The sequence below is a fragment of the Haliotis cracherodii genome, unplaced genomic scaffold (genome assembly GCF_022045235.1).
Source record: "Haliotis cracherodii isolate W230 unplaced genomic scaffold, xgHalCrac1.p SCAF_3, whole genome shotgun sequence".
Taxonomy (NCBI): domain Eukaryota; kingdom Metazoa; phylum Mollusca; class Gastropoda; order Lepetellida; family Haliotidae; genus Haliotis; species Haliotis cracherodii.
Window position 1 is genome coordinate 224,694 of NW_027266286.1, and position 22,012 is coordinate 246,705.

Below are 22,012 nucleotides of genomic sequence, written 5' to 3' on the forward strand. Positions count from 1 at the left end.
AGTATAGGAAACAAGACTCGTATCTCCTTTAATGTCTGAGATAGAAGAAATTGCAAGAAAAAGCTGAATTAACACAGTACAGATGTTGCACTGCATGCGTATGGATGTATGCATAACGGTTACTATATGTAGGAAGTAATGCGGTACTTGTGCGAGTACTTTTGTTTACAGAGCGTTATCTGATAACCACTGACACTCACAACAGAATGCTTCCTCGAGGCAGTCACGTGTAATCGGAACTGCTTCCTCATTTACACCACAGTCACCTGTCAGAGAGGAACATTTGTGACACGGCCTTGTAACACAACAGTCACCTGTCAGAGACGAACATTTGTGACTCGGCCTTGTAACACAACAGCTCCATGTCAGAGACGAACATTTGTGACACGGCCTTGTAACACAACAGTCACCTGTCAGAGACGAACATTTGTGACACGGCCTTGTAAGACAACAGTTACCTGTCAGAGACGAACTTTTGTAGAACGGCCCTGTAACACAACAGCTCATTGTCAGAGACGAACATTTGTGACACGGCCTTGTAACACAACAGTCACCTGTCAGAGACGAACATTTGTGGCACGGCCTTGTAACACAACAGCTCCTTGTCAGAGACAAACATTTGTGACACGGCCTTGTACGACAACAGTCACCTGTCAGAGACAAACATTTGTGACACGGCCCTGTAACACAACAGTTACCTGTCAGAGTGGAACATTTGTTACACGGCCTTGTAACACAACAGTTACCTGTCAGAGTGGAACATTTGTTATACGGCCTTGTAACACAACAGTTACCTGTCAGAGTGGAACATTTGTAGAACGGCCCTGTAACACAACAGTTACCTGTCAGAGTGGAACATTTGTTACACGGCCTTGTAACACAACAGTTACCTGTCAGAGACGAACATTTGTGACACGGCCTTGTAACACAACAGTTACCTGTCAGAGTGGAACATTTGTAGAACGGCCCTGTAACACAACAGTTACCTGTCAGAGTGGAACATTTGTTACACGGCCTTGTAACACAACAGTTACCTGTAAGAGAGGAACATTTGTGACACGGCCTTGTAACACAACAGTCACCTGTCAGAGTGGAACATTTGTTACACGGCCTTGTAACACAACAGTTACCTGTCAGAGACGAACATTTGTGACATGGCCCTGTACCACAACAGCTCCTTGTCAGAGACGAACATTTGTGACACGGCCCTGTAACACAACAGCTCCTTGTCAGAGACGAACATTTGTGACACGGCCTTGTAACATAACAGTTACCTGTCCGAGAGGAACATTTGTGACACGGCCTTGTAACATAAAAGTCACTTGTCAGAGACGAACATTTGTGACACGGCCTTGCGAGGACTGGGGCGGCACACAGGGCCTCTCATTACTGGACGTGTTCCTTGAACAGGATCAGTTATATACTGCTGCTGTGTTCGGGCCTGCCATTGATCTGCGTGGTCTTGGATGGTGTACATGAAAGGTGTCATGAACAAATTGATGCTCACATTGTGTCTTAGCCCTGTTTCGTCGAAGAATGCAGCAGGTAATTATTCATCCTCTCATTTAAATCAGATCTCAGTACAGTTTAATGAGATTGATGTTCACATGAACACATTTGCATGATTAATAATTTATGTTTATAAGCTATATTTTCCCCCTGGTTTTATATTAATCCTAAGTGTACTGAACAATCTTCATGAAAATATAAAAATTATAGTTTGTATTTTAAAATAGTGGGCAAACAGCTGACATTGGTTAAATAAAGGTACACGTAGTATACACAAAGTGGATGCTGCCAATACTGCTGCACATGCTCAGATGAGGGTGGGTGTATACGTCATGACGCTAACACCTGAGGTCATATTTGAGGATGCTGTTTTGTCATTATGCGAACACCTGAGGCCATATTTGAGGGTGCTTGTATAAGGCATCATGCAAACACCTGGTGCCATATTTGAGGGTGCTTGTATAAGGCATCATGCAAACACCTGGTGTTATGTTTGAGTGTGCTTGATTTCTAAACACATATTAAACATTCATGGCAAATATACCCCAATGCCAAGCCTGTGGCTGTGTGAATTGGAATATTTTCAACAGCACGCACTGCCACTGTATAGATCCACACTGGACTTCATGTGAGAGTCCCAAGATGGTCTAAAAGCACCATGTTGTTGACAAGTATTCCTATTTCAGCAAATATCAAGTGTGCATGGTGTATTCTGATGGTCACAGACATCATTTCCAGAACCAGTGCTTAAGATAGCCTGTGTATAGAACTTTAATGTGTTTACAACTGAATATACAACACGATTTTATTTTTCATGGGCAATGTATTGCTTGACCACAAAATACTCAAAAGAAATCTGAAGATCTGTCACAGCCCATGTTGCTCTTGAGGTGCAGTTTTGCTTGACGTCAATGGTAATTCTGATTAGGAAATCTTTCTTCCCTCAAACTTGGAAATCTGGTCCAACGGCAAAGGATGAATATCACTTATGACGATATACTTCTAAAATACCAACAGTTCCTTACAATGCTTACATCAAATATAATTGATAAATTAAGCATGTAGATTTTACCTTTAACTGATATTGCTTAACAAATGCTAAATGGGGTTTTAATTATCAAGTTTATTCATATCAAACAGAATATAGAATAAATTTAAGTAGGGTCACTTTTCAGAGCTCTTAAAAACAATCATTGCAAGAATTTAATTGTCATCATTTACAATTTAAATTAAAAGAATTTGTGTGTGTAGATAAAACCTGATTTTTGTATTAACACAGACACCCCAATAAAAGTCTTTGTGCAGCATAATTACTTAGAGAGATGACAAATCACGACAATTTACATTGCCAACATGGCTACAATAAGCCCATTTAAGAATATATTTTGTGTCACCTCCCCTGGACATGATTCTGCGACGTTCCTTATCAGAGCTGAACACTACAATGTATTGGAAAAGGCCCAGGACAGATGTAATGGAAATTTGACATAACATTGTATGATGCATAAACGGTGAGCATAAGTTAGTTAACAGTTACAAATTCCTTCCTTCTCTCATTTTGACAATAGAAAACAAATTAAATCAAACGCCATCATCAATGTACATGTGATGATTAACCGAGCAGTACTGACTCATCAACATTGGAAATTGTACCAGTCTATCAGACAAGTGGGCGAAAAGTGAAAACTTACCTCGATTTATGACTGGGTATGATGAGCCGGGTTCTGTCCGACGTCACACTTCTAGTCATTGCCGTGAAACGTTCTTTTATCACCGGAAGTACTAAAACAACGTAAGGTCTCTCGTAGTCCCGTGACCTAATTCATTTCAATTCTTACCGGCCCTATAATCTTGAAAGCGACATTAAACCCTATTTCACCTCATCTCTCAACCTCACTCAGTTGCCTCTCAAAGATGTTATGTACATCAATATTGAAATGACATATGACACTACTACCGCTGACTTTTACAAAATGGCGTGCTCACTGACAGCACTACGCGGAATTTTCAGAGGAGGACTTTCGTTGATTCAGTGATCTTACACACGTAAATGTGTCCTGTCAGTAATCAGAACCAATCTAACAATCTGTGCATTGTTATTTATTTCCATGTTTTCCATTGTAACCAGGAGAATGAATTAGTCAGAAAATATATATTGCTGTCATTGTGCGTGATTTTGCGTTAGTCGTGGTGTCATGATGGACGGAAATTTTAACAATAGTCAAATTCTGATGAATATGCCAAATCATTGTAATATATCTAGTATTAATTCCCTAATTCCTTACACGCATATTCCCTAAAAATGAGCCAATATATGATTAAGCAGATGGATCTCTCAAACTAGAAGAAATTAACTGCTGCACAGTGTAAAATCTGAATTTTGTTTTGTTTTTTCAAACAACAAACGAAACCACCCTTGATACCCCATTCACGTACACGGATTTTTCTTACGAGTCCTTACGGATCGCCAACTCGTAGTCAATAGCAAGCTTCAATAAATAACTCTACTCACAACAACTCGCAGACACTCTTCGTGGAAGGAGAGACACATTTTTTTACATGTCAAAAATCATCGGATTGTCCACGGATATTTTTTTTTCGTAAATAACTAGTAACAGTCCGTAGGTATCGTAAACCGCTTGCAACAACACGTAACTATCCGTAAACTGCTCGCAAGAATCCGTAAATGACTTGTTACAATTTTTTTACGATTTGTTACGATTAGTTTAGGATTTGTTTACGGATTATTTACGGATTATTACGAGTGCTAATGTGTTGTTTACGATTTCATTCGATGGCTTTACGGATTGTTACGAGTTATTACGAGCTATTTATGTGTAGTTACAAGTTCTTTACGAATAGATACATATACTTTACATAGTCTTACGTATTGTTTATGATTTGCGAAAAGGTATAAAAGCTGCAAAATCGAACACTTCATTTTCACTTAAAGCTTGTTTTTAAGAAGTCATAGAAGTCACATTTCTGCATATCTACTCTACAATATTGAAATTGTGCGATCAGTAAGGATTCATAAGAAAAATCTGTGTATGTGAAGGGGGCATAAAATACATGATCCAATGTTTAGGCTGAGTGTTTGGAGCACCAGTAACGACCTCGTTGATAAAAATGGTCCTGACAACATTATTACAATAAATGCAACCTGATTCAAATGTATCTACAACCAATATAACAAGTAAACCCACTCACTGACATAGCCAGAAACATCTGTAACCATAGACGTGGTTGTAAATTAAGTATGTTGGTCAAAGTGCTTAAACTGGTATAAACCATACAACATAACTTAATATCAAAATAACATTAACATACGGCACATTAACAAAATCTTAATGGAAGTGACTGCTAAATTTCAATAGAAATGTCTTTTTATACGTAACTTTACCTTATACTGAAATGTACACAACACCTATAATTACCAACTATGGACTGAACCACAGGGTCTCACGAGCAAGTATCGACTGGTCACCCACTGCCAGTACATGAAAGCTACAGTATGATAAATACACCAGTTAATACAATAATCAACTGTACAGACAGAACTGCCAAACGTTACTTGCCACCAACAGTTATTCTGTTCACAACTACACACTTGAAATGTTCAAGTAATGTTAGTACTAAATTGCATTGAGAATTAGACTACCATTACATAGTGTGAACTACTACAAACATTTTTATTAATATTTCATACTCTTTTCATAATGTTTTCTTAAACAAAGTCAGCTAACCTGAATCGTTGTTTTCCCATATTTCAAGCATGGCAAAGGTGTTCCCTCTCCTGATGTCACTATCATGGGCATTAAATATGTACATAAGTTTTGTAATGATGCTATATATAAAAAAAAAAAAACTGTTAAAAAACCTTCAAAGGTAGTTATTCATAAAATATACTTTAATACATAATATATCAAAATATAATATCATTGCACTGTTCTAAATCACCTAAATATCAAACTATAAATACTCTGTCACGTAAACCAAAACATTAAATAATTATCTCTATTAAAATAATGTTAATCTAAATGCCATGTAAGCTATGACTTAATGTGGGTGTCTAAGTATCAATGTAAACAAACCTTAATCCTCATTATCCAACTAAATAAACATAACCCTAAAATAACATTGTTTCCACCACTTAATTACCTCTGTATTCAATAAGTCTAGACAGTACCCTAATGACCTAGAGCTAAACATCTAAAACAATAGATGTCACCTGCCAACTAGTTAGTGTCAAAGGACACATCTTAAGGTTCCAAATAGTTCCAAACCTTATAAAAACATTCACATAAATATAAATCCTTAATATGGTTAGTCAACACAACCTAACTTTGTTGGGATTGGTCAACTTACCAAAACCCATGGTATACCAGTTAGTATAAATCTTGGTCCGGAAGAAGTGTCTCGCCTTCCTAGGAACATGTTCGGTACCTGGGAAGTCTATGTATGCTCATCATTGTTGTATATATTTGCTAGCTACTTATATATATATATGATGTTCATGGAAATATATCTGTGTATATTGTATTATTCGTTCTATTGTTCTACCTGGCTAAGGTACCCCTTTAAGTCAGAACATGATAGTAGGCGGAGAATCCTTACGATTTCGACCAAGAGACCTAGTGCATCATAGCTTTACTATGTGAACACATCAGTTTACTGATGTTATGGTGAACCAGCATCAAAACCAAGACTGAACTGTGGAAAGAGACAGCGTCCTCCAGGAGATTCAGGTTCATCAAAGATTGTAAGTATTGCTTACATTGTTGATATACTTTTGGTTATTTCATAGTATATTGCAACATCTTGAATATGGCTAAACAGAAGGTAAGGTTTGCTTTGGATAGTAACTCCAAACAGAGTGAAATGCTCAGTGTCTCTTTCATTGCACCTTTGACTAAAAACCTTGTCAAGGCCAACATGAGTACAGATATATCATACAAATTGTTTGGATGATACAGGTGCATCAACCACATGTGTTTCACAAAAGATTGTTAAACTAGCCTACCCTAACCATGAATATGAGAGTTCAAACATCTATAATGTGACAGGAGTAGGGGATGAGATCAACTCAGTTCTAGGGTGTCTTGTGTTACCGTTTTCCGTTGAAGGTAAGGATTTCTCACAACAGTTCATGTCAAAATGTCTCTGGTTTAGTATGTACAACTGACAAAGTTATTGTTCCTGCCAACAGTGAGATGCACGTTCCAATCATCCTTCCCCATGTCAGAAATGGCTCCTTGATCCTTATCAAACCGATAGTTTCTTTAACCCAAAACAATGAAGTAGCAGGAGGTAGAACCCTATATGCATAGCAAAAAACACCCACCGTATCTTTAGACTTATTAATCCCTCACACGTGGAAAAAGTCATCACCAAAAACACAGTTGTTGGTAAGTATAGTTACATTGACTCTCACTGTGTTTATGATATTAATCCTATGGAAAATGCAACTGTAAACACAGATGACACAGATGACACAACTGATTATGTCAGGATTGACCTGGACCTTGGTATTGACCTATCCCAAGCAGATCTCACACCAGACCAAAAACAAAGATTGTTGCAGTTCCTTGGTCAACACTGTGATGTATTTGCCAAAGATATGACAGAACTAGTTTAAGTTAAGACAAATCTTCATTATCATCACATTGAAATAGCTGATGCACCACCAGTCAAATGTCGGCCATATCGTCAGTCACATCTTATTAGAAAAGCACCCAAACAGTTAATTCAAGAGTTTTTAGACAATGATTTGATCAAAGAATCCAATTCTCAGTATGCTGCACCAATTATTCTCGTTAAGAAACGTGATGGCTCTTTCAGGTTTGTTTGTGATTATCGCAAACTAAATTCTGTCACGGTCCCAATGGCATGGCCTCTACCAGTTCTTGAAGATGTAATAGACAGTAAAGCTGATGCCAAGGCAAACATCTTTACTACCTTAGATTAAGCAAATGGTTTTTTTTCCAAATTCCTTTAAATGACGATTCTAAGTACAAGACTGCTTTCACCACTCACCTAGGATTGTACCAGTTCAAACGATTACCACAGGCTTTTATCGAACTCACCAATGTGTTTTCAGCAACAAATGACACAAGTCCTTCACAAAATAATCTGGAAAACAATCCTAGTTTACATTGATGATATTATCTTGTTTAGCAAATGTTTTGATGAACACCTTGCACATCTACAGCAATTCTTCCATCTTCTACGAGGAGCCAGTCTTACTCTAAAACAATCAAAATGCATCTTCGCTACCAAAAAGGTACTCTATTTAAGTCATGTTCTCACCGAGAATGGTGTGCAAGTAAACAACTGTAAGATAGAGGCAGTAAAATGCTTTCCAGTACGTAAATCACAAAAAGATGTACATTCCTTTCTCAGCCTATGCAATTTCGATCGCAGGTATGTCAAATTTTATGCCATATTATCCCTGCCCCTTAACTCACTTCTACAAAGTGGTGCAAATCCAGAGGGTTCATCCAAGTTCATCTAAGGCCAAAATTCACTGGACTGCAGAGTGTGACAAGTACTCCCGTACTTGCTTATCCGAATTTTTGTGTCAACAGATGCTTCAGATTCATCTATTGGTTTTGTCCTTTCTCAGAGAGATAAAAACGATAACAATAATCCAGTAACATATATGGCAGAGCTCTACAGGGAAATGCAAAGAACTGGAGTATTACAGAAAAAGAAGGTTTAGCATTACTTGAGGCTATTAGAACATTCCAACCTTACCTTGCTAATTCAAAATTTACTGTTTTCACAGATCATCTAGCATTGAAACGGATTAAATCAATCAAAAATGCCACAGGCAGATTAGGTAGATGGTCTCTTGAACTCTCAACCTACAATTTTGATAACATATACAAGAGTGGCAAGTCCCATGGTAATGCAGATGCCTTGTCATGTTGCCAGTATGAAGTCAACATCAACTATTGCAGTCAGACAAATCCTGATACAGAACAAACAATCTACACACTCTCAGGTGGTACCCAAACTAATACAAAGCATACCAACAGCTTGTCAACTTACAAACACAATTTACCCCAAGGTACAGACACATCTATCCTCACAGTACAACCAGAGGAACAAAACCAAGCATTTTGATTATGAAGAAGATTACCATCCATTTCAACCAATAAATGTTGTTGTTTCTTTACATGCTTCTGATGCCAATGTTACAAGTGATGCTCTTATTGAAGCTAATCTTCAATCACACCCAATTTGCGTCACTTACAAAGAGTTTGTCCTGACTATAGCTACACTACTGCCTAGAAGTTCATTCCCCTTACACGCATGGGCAACGCGTTACGCAACCAGTGTTTTATATCAACATAAAGGAACAATATCCGTTGCGTATGCAGCTGTACAAAAATACTTATTCGATGTCAAATGTCTATGTGAGAATCAAATACTTTAATAATAATTATTTGGAAACAATATTTGGAATATATATGAATATATTAAAATGTTCAAATATATCGTTTGTAAACGTTATTTAAATGTATCGAATATTATAACCCGTGTTTGTTTCTTAACTGATCACTTAGTTTGTTTCAATTGTATCACATAGGTGCCAAGTTAGCTGAGAAAGCCCACGTGACAACTATTTTTATAATGTCCACGGTTCTTAAAAACATACATTGTGTTAGATAACAATGAACAACCAGTCAGTGTATTATCGGTTACCCTTTGAACAAAGTATGTTGTTTTTACATCTGTATTTCACGCCATGATATGAGTGTATTGCCTATGTTTAGTAAACCTACCTTCACATGTAAACACTTACTTTTGACATATCCACTGTGCAAGATAACAGTAATTAATCAATCAACGTATTTCCTGTTGATCCTTTGATGTCTGGGAATGATCAGTTGATTTGCCAAAAAGTAAAGCAACTGATCATACATCTCTTGCTGGGCTGCCTCGTGCATATCACATAACTCACATTCAACCTCAATTCAAACCTGGATTTAGATTGAATAATTACCCCAGGTACAAGAAAGACCAAATTTGAACCTTTATTGGGTAATCTGAGTGGTGCTACAACTAAGTATACATGTTATAAATTCATTAAATGAGCAGTAAGTGAATTACGACAAATACACAAGTGTAGGGTTATACCAGAAAATGTGGATGACAACAAGGGAGTAGTAATTGTATCATCCATGCAATCCGAAATCCGCAAATGATTTCACTCAGGGATACTTTTTCATTATTAAACTGTAACCATCAGGGGTATTTCCAAATTTCGCCGTTATTTGTCTGCTTGTTTAGGCTGAAGAAATTAATTACCATGCGCACTTTGTCGAAATCTTCGTAGATCACGGGTAACCAATCAGTTTTCAAAAATGCATAAGTTTATTTAGCTGACCTTGCAGATTGGTAGCCCAGTCTCTTTTCACGCTCGGTTGTGTTAACGAGCAAATTGACTCACGGCAGCTAGTAAGCCCAAGCGGAAATCCGAAGGTCGCATTACCTGAAGAATCAACCTTCATTTGAGAAATATCTACTGCTCTCAAAATCAATATTTCTCCCAATACTAAAAGTCAGAACTTTCTAACCAAGGATTATCAGTTGAAACTGGTCGATGGCTGAACATTCCCAGGGAAGACAGCCAGTGTCCACTCTGTGATTCTATGGCTGTGGGAGATGAATTGCATTATTTATTCCGATGTGAAGCTTTTCACCAACGGCGATATGAACTCTTAAATAAGCAATATCTTAAGTTTCCAAACATTTAAGAAAATTATGACCACTAACAGTGTAAGAAATCTAAAAGGCCTATCTAAATAGGTAAATTGTATTAGTATCCACGTATCCTATTTTTATTATTTTTGTTAAATTGTACAAAATCAAAATTGTAGACAATTGTATGTCATGTTATTCTAAGAATAAATGAGTTTGAGTTTGAGTCTGACACCCGTGAAAAAGCCAAAGATTAGTGCCCATTTTTGAATAGTTTACAATCATGTGTTTTAGGGTTAGCTGTGTTGGCTTAAACGTATTTTTATTTCAAAAGAAATCTGGAAACAAGCAAAACTTGCTTATGTAATACCTCTCCAGGTAACAACTTAACAACAGCTGGATATATATAAGAGAGTGATGAACATAAACATACAAAATGCACACATGAAATACACGAAGCCAATACACTGAAGCAAGTAGTGTTTGTGAAATAAGGTAATGCAGTTTTCCTTTACTACATGCATAAAATTAAGCTACTCAAACTTTTTGCTTTTGACAATGATGTCGCGAACTGATTTAAGAAGAGTCATGTTTGTAGAACTGCTTAACTATTGCCATGTAATATCATTTTTAGATCATACCCATGTGTGTAGAAATACACAGTATTTCTGATATTATCGTAATTTTTGACAGTTACAGAAAAAGTGAATTGCATCTTCAAGGTGATATCCACAAGTACAGTCTGGTATGTCTGATACATGTCGTCTAAACTTATCAGCGTTTAAGTCACTGCAGCCGAGCCAAAGGCAACAGTGGACAATTTGGCATGATCTATGAAAATATTTGAAGTCAAAATTATTAATAATTGCATCAGAACGATTAATTAAGGATTTGATTTCTTTTAATGAACGAGCATTAGTTACTTCATCGGATAGAGGGTTCCGCAGGTTGATCATATCCAGAAGAAATGATTAAGCATAGGTCTGTGTTCTACATTTGATTGTTTGCATGTTGAATCTATTTCTAAGGTTATATTTGCTGTTATCAGAGAATTGAATATACACTTTTCAAATAGTTTGGCTGGGCTAACTTGTGAGTGCTACAGGTCTATAATTTGAGCATTCATGTTCATCGCTGACACTGACACCGCATCAGCCCGGCAGTGGACTTGACACAGTTATTTGCGCACTGATTATTTAACTCCTACAGACAGGGTGGGGTGGTCTGTTATCAAATAAATGCTGTGCAGCGCCTTTGATCTTGCCTCCAACCATACACCTTATAGTAGTAAACGACAATCAGGATGGCCTGGAAGTAAACACAATTCTGTCTGCCCAGTGTATCCACAATTAACTAGAGTGCTTCATATCCACAAATATATATAGAAAATATATATTTGCCCACAGCAAATATTCATTTGCTTAATTGCATCAGTGTGGTTTATCAAAACATGTACAATACTTTCTTACGCTTGGTGAGGCAGACTGAAATTGAACATTAGGATAACGTCAGCAGGGATAAAAGAGGTCATACCAAAGAACTTTATTAACTAGTGGAAAAATCAGACATTCCGATCAACCACTACAAGGCCCGGCCGGATCTCAAGGTTGACCAGATCAACACCCCAAAGGAACATCTCTACGCGAAACAAGGAGTCCCTTTCGTCATGGTGCATAGGAAAGGGGGGACAGGACATCGAGTACGACATCACAAACTACACAGACTTGTACCACTTCTTCCAGAGTAGTGGCGTACCGACCTCAAACCACTTCGTCGCCATTACCGCCGCCCTCCTTACCAAGAGTCTCTACCAGAATCCTGACCCACAGGATGAGAAGCTGACCAAGAGACTACTACAAGGATACCACCGCTAGACTTCTAGCCACACAGGCTCGCCAGCCGACGCCGTGCGTTCCCACGCTTGCCCACCGCTTAAGGTGAGTTTATTTTTAAACTGTCAAAAGCGAATGTCCCTTCAATACTAGTATATGTATGGAAGCTGTCTCTCGGACTGTATAACTGAGGAATGTTCAAATTAGTTACTGTCATTTAATCCAACGTTCTCACTGTCAACTGTCTCAACAGCATCATGGGTTTGGTTATATATCTCCTCCCTGTCTCTATGTCTTAAGTTGTTAATCGGTAACTGCGGTCCAAATATATCAACTTATTCATCTATTGTTGCAAACTTGACTGATTTAAACATATCTTATTGATCATGAACTACTCAGTCAGTCAAGCACCTGTATCAGAAATGTAAAACCAGCCATGTTTCATGTAGTCACAATATCACTGAAAAATGCCGATGTAACGTGACATATAAATTTACTCACAGACAATATTTTTTTCGTGAGAGTGAAGCACAATTTTATTAAAGTTTTATTAACAATTTCATAAACTATAATAATATTAATATTAAAATTCATCATCACTTGCCAAGTTTATGAAAATGTCCCCATTTGGGAGATGTCACATATAAACAAGGATTTGAACTAAGTTTGATCGTCTTTGACACAGAGGTTTATCCCCACTTTGCCAGCAAACTGCAGAAGATTAACAGTGAGTGAGTGAGCATCGTTTCTATGTTTATACAAGAAAAGATGTCATGCCAAAAACGCTCACAGTAGTTAGTGAGTAAACTCACGACCTGTCATGACCTGGTTGAGTGACTTCCTCCAATCAACGTGAAAGGATTACCCACAGAGAAAGAAAGGATTAAAGTCACCCATAGATCTACTTCTAATGTAGTACTCCAACTTCTAAATGCCTCTCAAAGAAGGATTAAAATCCTAAAGATATCCTATCTACGTGGTATAGGTACTCACAACCTCTAATAATATACTGTTACGTTTGGTATCCCCAGCAATACTCACTATGGTCATTGTGCAAATGTAAAAATCACAAACCCCAACGAGATTCTGTCTACATGGTCACACCCGGTGATTGTGAAGATCTCAAATTCTATCAACAGTCAGACAGCATGGCTGTTCATATTCATTTACAACATCCTCTTATAATTAATATAAAAGTGTCCCACACAAAACCTTCTTTTTTTATTCTTTCAAAATACAAAACAGAAAGTGGGGTGTGGGGAAATGGGACATATTCCTATGTGAAATAATGAGACATTAGTAGTGGTGACGGCTATATCATAATTGTACTGTTTAAAGCATAACTTTGGCGAACGAAAAACGTTATATTTGCAATCAAATGGAATGACTCGTGTGGGCAAATGAATATGTTCGCAATCCACAAACAATCATTTTATTAATGGCGAACATTTACCAACCCGCGACAATCGTCTCAACACGGCGGTTCCCCTAGCAATAAACTCGCATCTAAATTCACTACTATTCTACTGTCGGCTAGCCACAATGGCTAGACTGGACCCTAGTGGAATGGTTCATGCCATAAAAGTCTAGCAACAGAACACTAATTAAGACGGGCCGACCATGTATTTACGGTCTGGTGAACACAGCTCAATGGCCGCTCATTAACTCAAATTTCACATCTCACTGTTTTGTTTTATCTCACTATTCATTTGATAAATTTGTCAAATTCAACTGGAACCCGGTCCCGTGTTACACGCGTGGCACACGCGTGTGCAACGGGTTGCACACGTGATGCACACCCGCTGCACACCCGTGTCCAACGGGTGCTCATCCCGTGTGCAACCCGTTGAGCACCCATGTCACATGTGTGTTACACGCGTTCTCAACGCGTGTTAGGGGAATGAACTTTTAGGCAGTAGTGTAAATATTTGATTATAAGGAAGATAGCATTCTTCCAGATAACGAAAAGCAAAGGTGCCAGGTAATATCAGAATCTAGCCTTTTTGAAATAGATAATGGAATACTATATAGGTTTGTCCCACAGCGACACAAAAGTCACTCCCAGAAATTTCTGAAGCAACAAGCTGTTCCAGGTACACTACGCAACGACCAATGTACTTTTTGCCCAGCATGTATTCAGATGTTGCAACATATGTGCAGACCTGTGAAGTATGTCAACAGACAAAGCGAGACTATCATGGTAAGAAAGCTCCACTACGATCATTGCCATTTGAAGAAGTTTTCACAAGATGGCATGTGGACATTTTGGGCCCCCTCCCCACTACTCCAGACAAGTTTAAATAAATCTTAGTTTGTACAGATGCTCCATCCAGATGGTGTGAGGCTTTTCCCCTCAAAACTCAGGAAACCAGTGAAGTAGCAGATGTCATGGTGAAGGAAATATTCTGCCATTTTGGGAGTCCACGTACCTTGATTTCAGATAGAGGTCAAAATTTTATGTCTAACCTACTTAAAGCCATTTGTGAATTATTCAGAATCAAGCAGGTCCACACATCTTCATATCATACTCAAATGAACAGCTGCGTCGCGAGGATGAATTCATACATCGACCAGTTCCTGCAAGCCTACTGTGACAAGTCACAGACAAATTGGCCCAAGTTCCTCCCAGGTATCATGATGGCTTATAGAATGGCTCCAAATTCTTCGACTAAAAAAATCTCCTTATCTTATGTTGTTTGGCAGGGAAATGAGAGCACCACAAGATGTTGCCTTAGTTCCAAAGGAAAATTTAGGAAAGAACCATAAGAGCTATTTGTCTGACTTGTTGCAGGATTGAGTAGTAACCAGAGCAGTTGCAGCAGAAAATACCATTAGAGCCAAAGCAGTATACTCAGAGCAGTATAATCGTAAAGCTAATATAAAGAACCAGATGTTTCTCTAGGCCACTGCGTTTGGCTTTACTGTCTTTCCAACAAGTTAACTAAGAAATGGTATGGCCCTTACTACATTGTATATCGAGGATCTAGCTATACTTATCAGTTATGAAGATGTTCAGATGATAAGTGACACAGGGCCTTAGTCCATGCAAACAGGATGAAACACTACTTTGACCTGCTGACTGTCCAGCCTATCCACGTGAGCCTCTCATCAATAATGATCAAGACATTGACCATGAAGAAATTGATGAGGATCCTGACCTTCAGACAGGTCCCCTTCCTAGTCCTACAAGTCAACCACTGTCACCACCAGATCTTACAGGTAATGACAAGAACAAGGGTAAGAACAAGGATAAGAAAGGAAAAAGTCCTACCAGTCAACAAGAAACTCCGAAGTCCCCCACACCAACAACAACAAACAAACAAATGGCTATAAACACCCCAAAACAACACGCTAAGGCAAACAAAGCACCAAAAGTATCACAGCTCTCAGGAGCTCCAAATACACCAAAGACGAGCTCATCACAAACATCCACCAACCACACACACCCACATGTTTTCAGTGCAGAAGACATAGACAAAATTGTCACTTCAAAGCAAAGCAATAGTAAGTTATCTTACAGAGTAAAATGGAAGGATCTCACCAAGGGCATTACATGGGAGTATGATGTGAGCATACCAGAAAGTCTAAGAAGGGATTTTCACATTAAAAAGAGCATGTCAGGTAAACGTAGGAAAAAGCCCCTCCATAAGCATAAGTTTTTCAATCAGCCATATTAAGATTCCAATGCTAATTCCATTCAACTCGGCTCACAAACACCCCGTTTCCAACCATACCTTAAACATTTAAGACAAATATATCATGATGTGGAAGAAGTAATAGGAATCGAAATGACCACTGATAATGACTGCTATGTAAAAGTACGTTTTTCGGATCCCACATATGCACCTTCTAGAGTTTACTTTGAATCTGTCTGCCGATGACGCATGACGATAGGAGCCCATTCGCACCTGATCGTTTTGATTACACAGATCATGTTTCAACAAGACAGGTAGGTGACTTCCTGAGAAGAATACAAGCAATGAATGAAGAGATGTATTTATAAGAGCCAATTCTTTAATTATATTTACTGATTTACGAAATTGTCCTCACAGGAAACTATGTCACATGCACCCTATCATTGACAAATGGGACGGGGGACTGATGAATCAATGTCTATACCATGCATTTAGGAGCACATACTAATTCTAACTAAACTGCTGCGAAAAGCACTTGCACAAGTCATACTCACAAAGCAAACTTTGCACTTGCACAATGATTCAAAATCACAATGATAATGTAACAAAAATGTACACCTTTTTTCCAATTATCCAGGTTGTATGCAGCTACCCTGTCCATGTACAGTGCTAAGTCCATACCCTTCGCCCTGACCCCCTTCACACACTGACAAGAGGGACGGACACTCCTTGCAGACCAACACCCAAGTAGAATGGACAAGAAAACCCATTCTTCCCATTGGAAACCAACAACAATCCATTCCCAGAGTGTCAGCTTGCAGTTGTGACTTCTCTTTAAAGACTCGGTTTATGGACTCAAATCATGCTATGCTGCATACCATCAAATGATCTGTATCAATTGTACCATTATGTACAAGTATATTTGATGATAAATATTTGATGATTGTACATCCATAAATTCAATTTTAATACTATTGTAAACTTTTTTTTTCAGTTTGGAGACTGAAGGGTGATATCATGGGCATTAAATATGTACATAAGTTTTGTAATGATGCTATATACACAAAAAAACTGTTAGAAAACCTTTAATGGTAGTTATTCATAAAATATACTTTAATACATAAAATATCAAAATATAATATCATTGCAATGTTATAAAGCACCTATTTATTAAACCATAAATACTCTGTCATGTAAACCAAAACATTCAATAATTATCTCTATTGAAATAATGTTAATGTAAATGCCATGTAAGCTATGACTTAATGTGGGTGTCTAAGTATCAATGTAAACAAACCTAAATTCCAATTATCCAACTATATAAACATAACCCTAAAATAACATTGTTTCCACCACTTAATTACCTCTGTATTCAATAAGTCTAGACAACACCCTAATTACCTAGAGCTAATCATCTAAAACAATAGATGTCACCTGCCAACTAGTTAGTGTCAAAGGATACACATCTTAAGGCTCCAAATAGTTCCAAACCTTATCATAAAATCATATAAATGTTAATCCCTAATATGGTTGGTCAACACAACCTAACTTTGTTGGGATTAGTCAACTTACCCAAACCCATGGTATACCAGTTAGTATAAATATTGTTCTGGAAGAAGTGTCTACAGACTTGCTGTTGCCCTCCTAGGAACATGCTCGGTCCCTGGGAAGTCTATGTATGCTCACAATTGTTGTATATATTTGTTAGCTACTTATATCTATGATGTTCATGTAAACAAATCTGTGTATATTGTACTAGTCGTCTCTTGTTCTACCTGGCTAAGTTACCAATTTTAGTCAGAACCTGATATCACCAACCAATTGATCATGCATGTTGCATGTTTACAGCATGAAAAGCATGTGCATTACTAATGTTGCACAACAGACAAAACGGTCTATGGTTTCAGCAGCTTTTATAATAAGGACTCTCTATACGCTGGTACTACTAACGGTTTGCAAGGGCGTGGCAGAGGCTGTGAGAGAGGCTATGGGCAGTTTCAGGCATGACCAAGTGTGACTAGAGCCCGTCACAGTGTGCTGGCCTTCTGAGCAACGAGTCGACTGTAAGCTGTTGGCCATTGGTTTGTGTTCTTATGCCATGCCATTTGTCCTGGACTGCTATGTCAGTCGCATCCTGTTCAATGTTCAGTGCCTTTCTCTGCCTTCCTCTGCCGACTTCAGTGACGGTGCTGTTTATATAGGGGTTTCTTAGCTCATTAGATGTGACCCTCAAATCGTTAGGGTGGTCAAAACAAGTTTGTGGTACAATAAACTGGAAACTCTTGGTCAGCAACTGTCCTATCTATGACCATCACCTGGTCATTAAATACAAGAACGCATGGAGGATGTCTCCTTTCCTATAACCATGGTTCAGTACCTGTTTCTTCTGATGATCACAATAAGCCCACCTGTGTGCACAGCCTCTGGTCACACTGGATAGTGTTACACTCAACAAATCAAAATGGTCTATATCTCCGTTGAAAGCCAAGTGTTAATTTGTTAATATGATATATGATGTTACTTTGTGCCATCCACATATCATTCATATCCTACCTCATGTAAGCTGAGCTATTTGCGATGCACATGTTCTGCTGTGTATTATCCTTAATGGTTAGGGTGGGTTGTGGCAGAACCCTCCTCGCCTATACTACTGTTGTGCATCATTCTTAAGGCAGGACGTCTACGCTGTGCTACTACTCCAACCAGTCAGACACTATCTGGAGTGTTCACGAGGTTCCGTGATTGGATTACAGACCTGGACATCCATCAGTCACCACTCCATGCTTCATCCAAGACTACAACGTCTCACAATACAACATCAGTAAAGTCAGCTGTCAGTCACGACATACGTCCATGTGCTCAGACCATCGTCATAGAACAGATTGCACGACTGAGCTGGGTTACGCCTGCCCCATGAGGCGCTCCTGTTCTCCACCTGTTCCTGTCTCAGATGATGTCACAGTGTAGTTGCCTATTCAGTTAATGTTGTACAATGCCAAAGCTTCTGACACATGATCGAAAACGAACTAGGCATACCATGTCGTGTGATAATCTAGCGCTGTTTGAAGCTCACCAAGAAAGGCTTTTGCAACGTTTGTGAGTATGGATGAGACTTGGGTTTCTGTCTTGTACTGACTTGTCACAGCGACACAATTTGCTCAAATAACTGCAGAAGTTGTGGATACGAAACAGGGTTAGTGTGTGGATATATGAAAGGGTCCAGGATACTTATTACAGGGGTAGTCATGTTTTGTCAGACAACATATACACAGCTAAACAACATACCATTACATCAGTTACATATAATTCAGATTAGACAGCTCACAGTTAAGTTTACAACAAGGTGAGACTGACTCAATATATGTATTATACTAAGTTATCTGCTTTGAAATTCCCATCTGACTTAACGATGATTTACATTTGATTTAACATGCTTAAGGTTGAATGTACTGATAATACTTAGATAAAAAAACATTAAACACATATGGCATTGTAAAACTGTACACCCTTATGAACCAAATCTGACAGATTAAACTAATCTATGAGGGATTATAATCTAGAAACAGTCTTGCTGGCGCAAAAGGTTAATGTGAAGTTCATATTTGAATTAGGAAAGAGGGCAAGAGTTTGAATGACACAATCAGCATTGGTTGAATCAAGACACATAATAATGTGGTTTCTCCATGAATAGGTAGAACAAATATTAATACAATTATTAATACTATTAAATGGCTTAAAACTAATATGTACATGACTGTGATACAATAAATGCATCTGACACAGATATACCTCCATGACATCATACAAAATGTTCACTATTACATAATTCCTTCTATGCGAGACCTAGAACTTATCAATCAACCCTCGTAATATTCTTGTATATTTTAGATCCGACGACAAGAGCGATACAGCAGCATTTCCCGCTGACATCAGGTGAGTGCTACATCCTTCTGTTTGTTCGTCTGTTTATTTGTCAGTCTGTTTACTTGTGTGTTTGTTTAACGTCGCACTCAGCAATGGTCCAGCTATATGGCGGCAATGTCCTGTTACCCATCCTTCTGTACAAAACACAAAAAAAGGTTATGGACAAACCATCATTTTCAGGAGCAATCCTGAAACTTGTTGCCGTCCAATGCCAAGGGTGTACAAAACTGCAGGAGATACCTTGATATTTTGAGTAATTTCCACTTGTTTCAAGACGATTCAGGCAGGAGTCATTTTGATGGTGATGTTTCCGGTAACACTAGAATTGACTACTTATTATCAAATGAAATGCTGCCGTGGTAACTACCTGGTCATATATGCATGCTTATAGTTTATAGGAAAAGGAACATCGTGTTTCAGGCAATGAAACATCACCTTTGGTTCCTGTTGTTGCCGGCGTTGTTGGAATAATGTCAGTGATGGCAGCGGTGACGACGCTCTGTTGTTGTGAGAGGTAACTCCCTGACTTATACCTCACGTTACATATAAAGTCGATCGTCGTCAACGCATGACCTATTAATCGAGTAAATGTGTGATGCAAAATGCTGTTAATTGTATGCTTAATAATCAGGGGATTAATATGATTTATAGGAAAAAACGTTCAGTTGAAAGTAACGACACAACACCGAACCAAACTGATGAAGAAACACGTGATCCTGAGGGCGTGGTTACGTCTCCAACACGTGACCCTGAAGGCGTGACAACAACACCACCACGTGACCCTGAAGGCCTTGCTACAACTTCAACACGTGACCCTGAAGGCGTGGTTACGTCTCCATTACGTGACCCTGAAGGCGTGGCTACATCTCTGTCAGCTGCCAGTGATGCAGCGGAAGGTCATTCACGGAAGAGCTCTTGCACTGACGTCACCGTCTATGTTGGGAACGGTTCACCAGGAGCCGGAGACTATGACCGTGTGACATTTACTCGAGTCCTTCAGACCACAACAACACGAGCAGGAAACGTGAAGAAGTCATCACATGCCTACAGTCACATAACTATGTGTGACCGCAATAGCCACGGCAAGTTGAAGTTTCAAGAGTGTCAAGATTATGACCACGTAAAGTTCACAACTGTTTCATCCTCTAGTGCCGCAGCTGACGACCAGACGCACGTCTACGTTGTTTCTGAGCCCTTGGTCGGACACAGGCTTGCCAAGGAGGTCGCGGAAGAAGATGGAACTGAAATCCACGAATCAACCCTTTAAGGACAACAAAATCATTTTCTCAAATGATAGCTCATTTGATCACGTGTATTTCATTGAAGTATTCATCCTCGACTATCCAGGGAATGTTATCTCAATTCCATTTCGATAAATACCCTGATCCTGAAAGTGAAGACTTGACGTCTGTAGCTCTGTATATCGAGATAATGTATATGCATAATGTACCTCTGTATATCGATCCGACAGAGATAATGAGATAATATGTATGTGTAATGTAACTATGTATATCGACCCGACAGAGATAATGACATAATGTATATGTGCAATGTAGCTCTGTATATTGTCCCGACAGAGCTACATGAGATAATGTATATGCATAATGTAGCTCTGTATATCGACCTGACAGATATAATGAGATAATGTGTATGTGTAATGTAGCTCTGAATATCAACCCGACAGAAGTACAAAGATAATGTGTGTGTGTGTTTGTGTGTGTGTGTGTGTGTGTGTGTGTGTGTGTAATGTAGCTCTGTATATCATCCCGACAGAGCTACATGAGATAATGTATATGCATAATGTAGCTCTGTATATCGACCCGACAGAGCTACATGCCATAATGTGTATACAAAATGTAGCTCTGTATATCGACCCGACAGAAATAATGAGATAATGTGTATGGATCATGTAGCTCTGTATATTGACCCGACAGAGATAATGAGATAATATGTATGGATCATGTAGCTCTGTATATCGACCCGACAGAGATAATGAGATAATGTGTATGGATCATGTAGCTCTGTATATCGACCCAACAGAGATAATGAGATAATGTGTATGGATCATGTAGCTCTGTTTATGAACCCGACAGAGGTAATGAGATAATATGTATGGATCATGTAGCTCTGTATATCGACCCGACAGAGATAATGAGATAATATGTATGGATCATGTAGCTCTGTATATCGACCCGACAGAAATAATGAGATAATATGTATGGATCATGTAGCTCTGTTTATGAACCGACAGAGATAATGAGATAATATATATGGATCACGTAGCTCTGTAAATCGACCCGACAGAGATAATGAGATAATGTGTATGGATCATGTAGCTCTGTATATCGACCCGACAGAGATAATGAGATAATATGTATGGATCATGTAGCTCTGTATATCGAC

The 22,012-nt window shown here is 38.6% G+C and overlaps 1 protein-coding gene across 1 annotated transcript; it reads left to right on the top strand.

Moving 5' to 3' along the window:
* Window positions 1–1,278: 1,278 nt before the first annotated feature.
* Window positions 1,279–20,876, top strand: LOC139475936 (uncharacterized). The gene is made up of 4 exons (XM_071259151.1): window positions 1,279–1,545; window positions 19,574–19,618; window positions 20,030–20,123; window positions 20,261–20,876. Exons 1-4 carry the CDS (start codon window positions 1,467–1,469, stop codon window positions 20,874–20,876), a joined length of 834 nt encoding a protein of 277 aa, XP_071115252.1. The 5' UTR covers window positions 1,279–1,466.
* The last annotated feature ends 1,136 nt before the right edge of the window (window positions 20,877–22,012 follow it).